The following is a 12,297-nucleotide window of genomic DNA, read 5'->3' as shown; positions in this document are numbered from 1 at the left end:
TAGCTTATGGGTTATCTGGCTTCTACTTCTCTCTGGGCTACTAACTAGCTCAGTTCTCCAAAAGAGGGCATTTTGCCTTGAGGTTTGTACTATAAGCACTATACCATGGTTTCCAGCTTCACATGATTCCAAGTGGCAGCTTACCAATACATGCCAAATGAAAAAAAAATGGCATGAAGGGCTTGAACTGAAGTAGTGGAGGAGATATTAAGCATGGATGTATACATCAACAAACTCCACATATATTCATACATGTGTAAACACATGTATTAGCTGTACACACTTTTCTAAAGTCACCTCTAAAATTTCATTAACTTTTCACTTACATTTTAACCTATTGCCACTATCTGTGAAAGAAATCAATGTAAACTGTCTATGCCTCTACGTGTGGAAAACATACTAGTGCAAAAGAAACCTTTCCTCCAGAAATTACACGAGGAGGCTTGGAGAAGAGAATTGGCTCATGAGTGGAGTGAAGCATCATCCCAACAACAAACTTGTAGACAAGCATAAGCATCCTCCAACAAGTCCCCCAAATCCTGGGAAGTTATCCCATAAAAACTATACCTCATCTAACAGCACATGGTGGAGACTTGGATCCGTTGAACTGATAGGGTGAATTATACAATGCTTTGGGGATTTGTCATTTTCAAATACTCTGATGAAAATTTTTTTGTTAACTTCATGTTTTTATGAGAGTAGGATTGGCAACAATCATCTAAATTGTTGTCAACACTGATACAATGCAATGACATAGGATTAGGCATGAAGGAACAGAGCCCCCATTATACTTGGATTGGCTGAACGGCGACGCATGTTTCAGGAATGATGTCCCTGGTTATGCTTGGCAGTGGATACAGAGATTGAACCCAAAGCCTCCGCTCTCTCTGCAAGTAGCCATCGTGCTGGAAAGAGTGAATGGACCAAAGTTGTTTCCACAAGACAACCAACCACAGGAATTCTCTCTTGAGAAATGGTCTTAGTTTCTGACCATTGCAAGATCTAACGTTCCCAGCTACGGCTTCCGAAAAACCTCTCTCGCCCTGTCACTTGACCATCTGGAGAAAACCTGACCGAGTAAATATTCCACCGCATTTTTTCTACACTTCCATTCTTTCATTGGTGAATCTATTAAAATGACCACCGATCTTCGCCTTTTATTCATGAGGGCAGAAGCACCAAGCTCCTGATCCATATATTTGCAGCTGCTGAACCATGCCATTTGGTAAGCTATGCTCGTTTTCCTTTGCCGCTCAGCCCAGTTCTACAATAGCGAAAACTTGAGCAGCAGCATGACCTGCTGGTCTAAACTCAAGCCTGGGCATCGGCAGCTCGGAGTTTAAATTCTGTCTCTGAGACACGCTTGTTCTGAAGATGTGAGCTGCCTGCCCTACGGAGGCACTCACCGTGGCCATCAAACAAGCCAGCCCGGAACTACAGTGGCTGTGCTAACACGAGCAAAACTTCCCCGCGGCTGAGCTCATGGCCCTGTTCAATGATCTTCTAGTGCAGGTCTGGGCTGACAAGAAAAGCGCAGCGAAAGGCCAAGAGCAATTGGCCCAGCTTGCCCTTGCGTCAGAATGACTTTGCTCCGAGTTCAGTAGGCGCAGGCGGCGAAAGGAAGAGGTCAAGGTCAATTTCCTCACCTTCCACACCTGTGACTTTTTATTAGAAGATCAGGTTGTCAGTCTTCCTGTGTCGACCAATTCTCTCTGGGGAGGTCAATGTCACCTCTGAGCGTAATAAAGGCCCCAAAGTTAGGAAAGCACTGTGAACATCCTGAGTGCGAAGAGGAAGTCAAAACAAACAAGGGTGATAAAAGCAAACGGTGCCTGAAATTCTTCACAGCGCGTACAGGCCGCGAAAGAAGGGAGGACTCATGTTCCAGTGGAGAGAGAGGGGGGAGCAGGGAGCGGGGCGGTTGGGGGGACCCGCGGGGCTGTCGTCACCGCTGCCCGCAGCTACCCCCACTCTGTGCCCGTGGCGTGGGAAAGGGGTGTGAGTCCCAGGCGCGAGCCACTTCCGGAGGGAGGGCGGGCGGTGGAAGGCGATGGCGGATATAGATAACATCAACGTGGACAGCATCATCCAACGGCTGCTGGAAGTGAGAGGTAAGAATGTCCAGCTCCAGGAGAATGAAATCCGAGGACTGTGCTTAAAATCTCAACAGATCTTTCTGCGCCAGCCCATCCTACTGGAGCTTGAAGCACCACTCAAAATATGTGGCGATATCAATGGGCAATACTATGATTTGCTTCGACTCTTTGATTTCGGTGGTTTCCCGCCAGAAAGCAACTACCTGTTTCTTGGGGACTATGTGGACAGGGGGAAGCAGTCGCTGGAGACTATCTGCCTCTTACTGGCCTACAAAGTCAAATATCCTGAGAATTTCTTCCTTCTCAGAGGAAACCACGAATGTGCCAGCATCAATAGAACTTACGGATTTTACGATGAATGTAAAAGAAGATACAACATTAAACTATGGAAAACTTTCACAGACTGCTTTAACTGTTTACCGATAGCAGCCATCGTGGATGAGAAAATATTTTGCTGTCATGGAGGTTTATCACCAGATCTTCAATCTATGGAGCAGATTCGACGAATTATGCGACCAACTGATGTACCAGATCAAGGTCTTCTGTGTGATCTTTTGTGGTCTGACCCCAATAAAGATGTTTTAGGCTGGGGTAAAAATGACAGAGGGGTGTCCTTCACATTTGGTACCGAAGTGGTTGCAAAATTTCTGCAGAAACATGATTTGGGTCTTATATGTAGAGCTCATCAGGTGGTGGAAGATGGATATGAATTTTTTGCAAAGAGGCAGTTGGTCACTCTGTTTTCTGCACCCAATTACTGTAGAGAGTTTGACAATGCAGGTGCCATGATGAGTGTGGACAAAACATTAATGTGCTCTTTTCAGATTTTAAAGTCGGCAGAGAAAAAGAAGTGGAGTGCCAGGAGACCTGTAACACCTCCAAGGGGTATGATCACAAAGCAAGCAAAGAAATAGATATAATTTTGACACTGCCTAGTTGGGACTTGTAACATATAGTATATAACCTTCATTTTTAAAACTGTAATGTGTATTGGTCAGCTGGCTCAAAGAGTGTGTTTGTGGGGCCCTTCCTTCCATTTTTCAGTTAATGAATGGCATTTGCTGGTTATAACAGCAAATGAAAGACTTCACTCCCAAGAAAAAAAGTTTTGTTTTTTAATTCTCTCTTCCTTTTGCAAACAAGTTTAATGGTGCCGTTAAAGCTGTGCACCCCCAGGTAGTTTATCCTGTCTAAGGGTAAGTGCAACTGACCTTCTTTTTTCAATTCAGTACAACCCATGAATGATGTAAATGCTCATTTTTAAAGAGAGCCCTAGGGTGCTCAGTCTGTACATGTTGTTGTCATAAAATGCATATTGTTGATACAAATCACTGTGAATATTTTTTAAAGAATTTGTTTCAAAGGAATTGCTTATTTCTCTCATTGTCTTGTCAGGTACAAACTAGTTTTATAGCTATCAACAATAGGAGTAACTTTCATCCTTCCCAGCATCACTGGTATAATGTATGTTTAATTAAACACACTTTCCGCTGCCGTATACTTAAAATGGCAATTAAAGTCACTTTTTAAATGTTTGTGACTCTTTCCTAAAGCCAAAGTGTCTGTTGAAATATGTATTGACACACCCCCAAGTACAAGGAGGTATGGTTGTGTACCCATGCCACCTTCTTGAGGATTCAAAACTAGGTTTTTTAGTTTGAATAGCAATTAGTATCATAGTGCTGTTTAAGCTATTAATGATTACAGTTAATAACATTTTGCACATTTTCCATATAGTCTATTCATTAAGTAATCTTTTTACAGCTTCATCAGGCCTGAACTGAACTCGTCCATTCAGAAAGCTCCAAATTATAGAAACAATACTGTTCTATACGACTGAGCGATTATGTTTTCTTTGGCCTACAGTCTTTATTCTGCTGTGAAGTCAAAACAAAAGAACTAACTTACCTATGCACCAGTTTATACAGAACTTATATTATCTATGACTTTTTTAAACCAAGATTTGTTCAAAAGAAATCTGTTCCAACAGATGACCGTGTACAACACCATGTGATGAAAGTGAATTCAGACTTATTAAATGACAAACTTGTTAAATCTTCTTGGTGTCACTTTATCAGCACAATACACAGGAGTACTATTGATGGCATATTGACTAGATGTTAATGAATAAATTGCTCTGGAAACAAACAAAACAAAACAAGAAAAGAAGGCATGAAAGCTGAGCTAGGGTCAAATTTGTGTATGAAAGGAAAAGAACTGAATTAAAAATGCAGATGTATCATGCTCATGCTACAAAATCCAATACACCATGTCCATGCTAGGAAACGAACAATTTCCTGTCCAGTGTTCAACAACATATAACCCAACACAAATCTTCTGAAAATGACTTAAGTAGCAAATGAAATTTACAGAATTAATATAAAGTCCCAGCATTTTCTTCCATAAAATTAGTATACCATCATCTCCCTCACAAGATGTTAAAGAACTGGAGTAAACTGTAAATCACTCTAATCATCAGATTTGGCCCCTGATCTTGAAAACTTGTCAAGAGTTATTTGTTCAGTTATTCTAAGTTATCATGATTTTTTGCTTTTCTCTAGTGCAATGGCCCTCAACCTGGCTGCACATTAAAATCACCTAAGGAGCTTTTAAAAAATTTTCCAATTCTTAATCCCATCCTAGACCAATTAAACTAGAAGATCTAGGGGTGAAACTGAGAGATTACTATTCTCAAAGGTGCCTCGGTGTGTGGTTAGGGTAGAGAACAACTAATGGAGTACAATCTACTTATATGATGATAAACTAGAAAGCCGGGAGCTAACAAATGAAAGCTAGGCATGCTCCAGGGTGTGGGCAAACATCTTCTGAACCTTTACTCCTCTTCCTGTGCACAGTTTCCCACTAAACTTCTAATTATTATCTCACCTACTACAGCTTGGAAGACCAAAGGATTAGTGAAGAGAGAAAAACTTCCACAACTTGGGTTAATTGGTAAAGCCTGTCTAAATTAATGGAAATTACGCATATTAGAATATTTCAAAAGAAATGTAGTTTTCTGTCTCAGAATAACATTTTTATCCAAACAAAGGCTTTCAAGTTCAACCAAAGCCTCTTTCCTTCATTGAGTGAGACTTGCAGAGGTCCTTACAAGATTTCTTTTGATGAATAGATTTTTCAAATATGTATAATTAGCAAGTTGTATCCGTATATTATATGCATAGAAGATGTGAACACGTTGTTATTAATGATTAGATGATAGTGACCTTATAATAGAGGACAAATATTACATTTGCAGTAGCCCCTATTTTCTAATTCTTACCAAGTACAATGTACAGTTTATGATATTTTCTTCTATCTGTGCCATACTCCCATATTTCTTTTCTCATCCCAGCTTCCTCTCTCAATCTCTCTCTCTCTCTCTCTCTCTCTCTCTCTCTCTCTCTCTCTCTCTCTCTCTCCCTCTCTCTCTCTCTCTCTCCCTCTCTCTCTCTCTCTCTCATGCACACACGTGCATGCACACACACAATCTTGAAGAGGCAGATGTGTCATCAGCTCAACTCCCTAATTAGCAGAGCCCAGAATTAGGCTTATTCCCAAATACCTGGTACCCACCAGGCTAGGAACGAGAGCTGGCATCTTAAATCATCACTGAGACTGTACTGCCTCATCATCACGGATTAAACTCTGAGCGAGACTGAGGGAGACAAAACTCTGAGCAGTCAAAGACAATAAAATACTATAAGAATCATAATTATTACTGAAAATGTAATGAGAAAACTGATTCATCAGAACTCTCGAGAATTATATTCCATTGGTAGGACTAAGCCACCTTAGAACAAAGGAGGAACGAAACCATCAAGAAAGTTAAACTGCCTTCCAAAGAGTAAGGGTCTAGCTAACTGCAGGGCTTTTGAGGAGGATACCTTTGGGACTATGATTGACTGCTCAGCACCAGATTAGGGAGGCTGACATTACCATCACTTCTCAGTCTCCACCTTCCCAGCCTGGCCTTTGACTTCCCTTTCCATCAGTGGTTCTCAAAGTGGGATTTCTGGACCTGCAGTAGCAGTGTCTCCTGAAATCTTGTTAGACACACACATTTTCAGGTCTTTCCCCAGACCTACTAAGTAAAATGCTCCCTGAGGGACCCAGCAATCTCTTCTTTAACAAGTCCTCCGGCGATGCTGATGTGCTCTCCTACCTCAGAAGCATTGCTCTAAGGGTCGGATAAAAACTGAAGAGTGACAAACAAATCAATGGGTGTTAAAGTAGTAGTCTTCCCAAGACACCATGAGACAGGTAGTGCCCCATTCCTGATAAATCATCTGCACAATGTCCCTATCTAGACTTCCAGTTCTTTCTTAGGAATGGAACCCTGTTTTCATCTCTAACCCACTGTGGCTGAGATCCTGCCTGTCACTATTTAGCCCTTATCACTCTTCCATTTTCAAGGATGTAGATCTTACACCTTTATTCATTCAATCACCAGCTAGAACAAAGTCATGAATGTACTAACTGCCTCTGGTAACAACTACAAATCCTTCTGCTTCCCTTTCACAATACAGATTCTCCTGGTTTCTTACTCCTTACATAAGTGATCTCCTTAATCATAATGAACTAAATGAAATCTTTGAGTTTTATATAGCAAAGGATGGCTGAATGGGTAAGGAATCCCCTCACCCTTCCACACATTATCCAATAATGAGGGGTATGCTAAAATATTTTAACAATCCAGTCTCTGAGGAAAAGAAGTTTTTGCCAACATCTGAGATGTAAATACTGTCCCACCATGGCCATCGACCTGAGGTCACCAAACGTGCAATGGCAAAGAGATATGTATAACAAATATATTTGTTAACCAATTACAATATACTGTAGACTAAAACCATATGTTACTTTACTTTTTGTTTATATTCTATGCAATATGTATGCAGAACAGTGCATAGAACATAGTTAGTATACAATCATCACACAGGTTAAGAATAGGGCATTGCCAGCACTCCAAAAAGTAGAGAACTGCTGAGTGATGGAGGAAGGAAGGAAGGAAGGAAGGAAGGAAGGAAGGAAGGAAGGAAGGAAGGAAGGAAGGAAGGAAGGAAGGAAGGAAGGAAGGAAGGAAAAGGAGGGAGGGAGGGAGGGAGGGAGGGAGGGAGGGAGGGGGGGAGGGAGGGAGGGAGGGGGGAGGGAGGGAGGTAATTAATGTAAGTAGTTAATTTAGTCCATCAAAATCAACTATGTTTTGGTACTAAAGTATAAGAGAAAAACATAAAATTAACCCATTTAAATAAAAACATAACTGAGCAAATGTTAACACAAAAATGAATTTTATATTTTATAGATCTAGAACCAATAATAATTCATGGATAACATAAGTATATTTCTTAAAAAGTATTATAATTCTGTATATCATCTAATAAAAGAATGTTGCTAGAGTGTCATGGAAGATGAGTTCAAGTTTCATATTGTGAAGGTATATTCAATGTACCAAGGTATGAGGAAAAATCTGAGACCATTCAAAAATTGCAATGTCAACAAATTAAAAAAACAATATTAAAGAGGATTCATCATGAGACACAATTTATCTTTGGCTCAGCATATAATCAGTCTGAAATTCCAAATTTTTGTGTGTGTAAGCATGCACAGTTATAATAGATCAAATGGAAAACATACAGGCACACTGTACTGGTTTAAGTGTGGGAGACAGGATTCAAGTCTTGGTCTGAACTTGTTATAGGACCTTTGGTAAATCACTTACCCTCAAATGACTCAAATGATATGTATTTATTTACTAACCCCCTTAGACATTCATTAAAAAATATTTATTGAAAACCTATTGTATGCCTAGCAATCTTTTAGACACTGAGAATGCAACAGTAAACATGTCTTAGCTTCCTGTGTATACCCAGAGTGGATGGGGAAAAAACATAAACAAGCAATCAAATAAGAAGAGAGAAAAAAAGTGAGTGGTACTCTGAACACAATCCACCAGGTAATTCAATTTCTGAGTAACTGGATTTTTTTTCCTTAAAGGTTTCAGAGTTTTATGCTAAGGAGGGAAGGTTCATACTTGTTTCTAACCATATTCACATTTGTCTAAGGCAGTGATGGCGAACCTATGACACGCGTGCAGCACCAAATATTTAGTTTTTGGTTTATTAAATACAATTATATATAACAATTATACATTTATGTTATTTAAACTATAAATATCGCGAAATAATGTTTTTTCCTCAAAGTGACACACTACCCGAGTTATGCTCAGGTTTTTGGCGAAGTTTGATATACCAGGCTCAAAAGGTTGCCCATCACTGGTCTAAGGTGATGTTCACACATTCCCGGGGAGATCTGATATCTCACACAAGACATTTCATTCACTCACCAAGATCCACATAACTACCAGAAATCAGCACAGGGGGACGGGGAAATACCTCCTCCCAGATATACAAGAGTAGGAAGTGAGGAGCTAACCTTTCCTTTGTGTAGAAGACAATATATAGCCAAGTTCTCCAGGGGGAAGAGCCCACCCTCCTGGAACATGAACAGAAAAGGTCAATAGCCCAGTTCGGGAGGGGTGCTTCCAGAGCTGTTGCATTCTTTTCTCTGAATTTAGAAAATTCAGCTCTCTCCTTTTCCCTTTTGTGCCCTCCTTAGCACTTGATATCAGGACATTTGTCAATAATTCTCAACGTACAATTTCCATATAAATTGGGTATGTATGATGTACACATGTTTTGGAAACCAGCCAGTTTTCAGACACATCAATCTGCATTCAGTAGCTTCACAGGCCTTGTCCACATGCAAAGAGACATCTAGATAAATTAAAACAGTAAAGGGAGGAAAGCATGTGAGTAAGATAATGGCACGACTTGGAAAAATAAGCAATCAAATAAATAAACAGACCTCTGCTACCAAGATCACAGTAAGTAAGGCCTTGGGCAAAGAAGAGACCTGTCAGCAAATTACTAGCTCTATACAAACGGGCAATGGCACTAGGTAATCCCATTGGTGTCCCGGAGGTGGATCACTGATGCACAAAGATAACTATATACAGGAGAATAAAAGCAGGAAACACATAGAAAGCGTATATAGAAGTGAGAGAGGCAGAGAGAAAAGAGCAGAGAGATCTCATCTGAGAACTAGTGCTATAACTATAGCTGTTTCCTCATCTTCAATTTCCCCTTTATGATGACGAACAGTCAGTCTCTCTACAGCTAGTCCTTCCTGACAAGCTTCACATTTACATTTGCAACTATATTTTAAATTAGTCTGCATCTCAAACCAAATATCCCTAAAACCCTTCAAAATGTATTCATTTTTAGCCTTCAACTTTTCATGAATATTCAATTAGGAAAATATACTCTTGCTTTTAAGTCTTCTTTATTTTATTCAAAACAGGAAATCAATTTTCCCTCCTTTTTCTGATATTAATTGCATGAGTCCTAGTATCCAATAAGTGGACCCTGTTTTAGAAATATATACAGGCTTTCATCAAAATCTTCAGGCCTTTTTCTTAAAATTCAAGTCAAACCCAGATTCCCATTCAGAAAAGAGGGGCTCAGTCCAAGCCAGACTCACTTATTAACCAAAAGCAGATCTTATTTTTCTTAAAACTGGAAAGCAACACTCAACAGAGTGAAGAAAAAAAGTATAAATTTCAAAACCAAACATACTAGCATATATATTGTGACCTTGAGTCTGCTCACCTTTCTTTTTTTTAAATATATTTTATTGATTTTTTTTACAGAGAAGAAGGGAAAGGGATAGAGAGTCAGAAACATCGATGAGAGAGCAACATCGATCAGCTGCCTCCTGCACACTCCCTACTGGGGATGTGCCCGCAACCAACCAAGGTACATGCCCTTGACCAGAATCGAACCTGGGACCCTTGAGTCCTCAGGCCAATGCTCTATACACTGAGCCAAACCAGTCAGGGCTGCTCACCTTTCTTTATCCCACTTTTCTCCTCTACCAAAGGTAATGATCCCAATCTCATAAAGTGGGGAAACTGAGTCAGTGATTTGATCCAGGAAAAGACAGAGGGCTAAACTAAACGTGACCAGTAGAGCTACGAGGACAGACAGCGGGAACCGCAAAGTGCCTACAGACGTGTTGGCTAGCCTCATAATAAGGTCAATAAGATCTTTGTCAAATTAAATGGCTAAAACATTGTTTCCCAAAGTCTGCCCCCTTGGGACCCAAGTCCCCAAAGAGACTGTCTCTTAGAAAAACAACTGTAGTCAAGTGAATGCTGAAAACACTGTGTAATAGATGCACATCAGAATGATTCACAATACACATTAGTATATTAAAGCCCCAGAAATCTTAGGAGTACAATCATCTCAGTTATTGATGCAATTTCTCTGAACTCCTTTGACCATAGAAGCCTTTTTGTCAGAAACGATCTAAAGCAGTTTCTGGCCTAATTTAAGTTAGTATTACAATATATCTTTTATTTCCACAAGGCTATGAAGTATTCTCTTTCTTATCTTTGCTTTTGCCCTATAGAATCCACAGTTCATTCAACTTAAAGTAACTCTAGAGTTTTGAGGTTTTCTCCTCATTATTAAATGAAGATTTACTTTGACATTTTATCACTCTCTATTTAAATCTTTTGAGAAGTGCTTTTTTACTTTATTTTCTTTTCAATCTCATATTTTCATCCCGACTTCATACCTGAAATACCTTCTCAAGGACTTCTATAGGATTCTATTTTATAACACTGGAGTATTTAGAAGAACTATTTCCTTCTCCCTATGAGCTTATTTCGCTTTGCTAACAGAACTTTGCCTTTGCTCTTTCAAGGTGTGTTGACATGTCAGTTGATGGTCGAGCAACTCTATTAAAGATCTGTAGCTGTTAAAGTGCTGCTTTTCTAAAATGTATACACCACTTGAAAAATCAATCCAGAGAGTTCTAATGTTCAACCCTCACACCTATGCTGTAATATCAGTTTCAATGTCAAAAATGAAGTAACTGGAAACATGTTTGACCAGAACATATCATTCCCTAACTAGTCTGGGATACCAAGGTGTCCAAAGCTGTCAGTTTTCTGTTCTACCCAGACCTTAAGCTCTCAGCTGTTTTATACTCTCTCACACCCTCATCTGATATTATTTGAAATATCAAAAAGAAGTAAATGATACAACTAAAAGCAAATTTAAATAATTGTAATGTTAGGTATGCCTTGAAATTTCAAACAACACTTTTTGTGCTTCTCCTGAAAATTCTGAAAAAAAAACCCTTTGGAACCAAGTAAGAGGGAAGAATAGAGGTAGGGAAGGGAATGCTGATTAATAATAGCAGGCCTAGATTATTTACAGCAGCTTTTAATTGGGGTTAGTGCCTTCCTTTCTGGTCCGACCTGCTACAACTTCTCTTCACATTTACCATTCACTTATTCTTTAGAGTTCTAAAGATCATTATTTGTGTTTTTGAATACTTCATAAATTGGAAGATTTTGTATAAAAATGAAAGGGAAAGCCCTGGCTGGTTTTGCTCAGTGGACAGAGCGTCCGCCTGCAGATTGAAGGGTCCCAGGTTCGATTCTGGTCAGGGGCACATGCCTAGGTTGTGGGCTCGGTCCCCGGTAGTGGGAGTGCGGAAGGCAGCCAGTCAATGCTTCTCTCTCATCGTTGATATTTCTGTCTCTCCCTCTCCTTTCTCTCTGAAATCAATACGAATATATTTTTTTTTAAATGAAGGGAAAAATATGAAGCAAGCTCTTTGAATATCTAATTACTACTCCATCTAGATCAATCCACACTTTTTAAAGCAGCAATGTAAAGCACTGAATATTAAAAGATGTGTTCCATATAGTGTCCTGAGACCAATGACCTGGGTTAAATAGAGTCAGAGATTTTCTTTTCTTATGACCTCTCTGATTATTCTGTATGCTAATGTTCACTATGACTCTAAGAAAAGTATATAGTGTACAATATTTCCCAATTTTTTGACCATATAAGATGTTTATTTTGTTATATATGTTGACGGGTGCCAGAAATGAATCCAGTGGAAAAGTGACCCAAGCTAGGAACAATAAAATCTGGTCTGAGGCCTTCAGAGTGGTTACTCCAGTACAGTAAAAGTAGAAAGCAGCACTCTATGGACACTTACATTTACCCCCAAAAAAAGGTGGGAGCTAAAAACAACATTGAGATTTGTTCCAAATGTGCTCAAAAGACAGTGAAACAAGCCACTAAATTTATCATTTAGTGATTTCAAACTTTCAAATGGTAGAGAA

General features: G+C 39.5%; 1 protein-coding gene across 1 annotated transcript; it reads left to right on the top strand.

Annotated features, from left to right (window-relative positions):
* Positions 1 to 2,050: 2,050 nt before the first annotated feature.
* Positions 2,051 to 3,880, top strand: LOC307111229 (serine/threonine-protein phosphatase PP1-gamma catalytic subunit-like; the record flags this gene model as incomplete). Its single annotated transcript, XM_079790967.1, has 2 exons — positions 2,051 to 2,981; positions 3,861 to 3,880. The coding sequence occupies 2 exons, from the start codon at positions 2,051 to 2,053 to the stop codon at positions 3,878 to 3,880; spliced, it is 951 nt and encodes a 316-aa protein (XP_079647093.1).
* Between the last annotated feature and the right edge of the window lie 8,417 nt (positions 3,881 to 12,297).

The sequence above is a fragment of the Cnephaeus nilssonii genome (assembly GCF_951640355.1).
Source record: "Cnephaeus nilssonii genome assembly, chromosome: 14".
Lineage (NCBI taxonomy): Eukaryota > Metazoa > Chordata > Mammalia > Chiroptera > Vespertilionidae > Cnephaeus > Cnephaeus nilssonii.
This window is presented reverse-complemented; position numbering and strand designations above follow the sequence as displayed.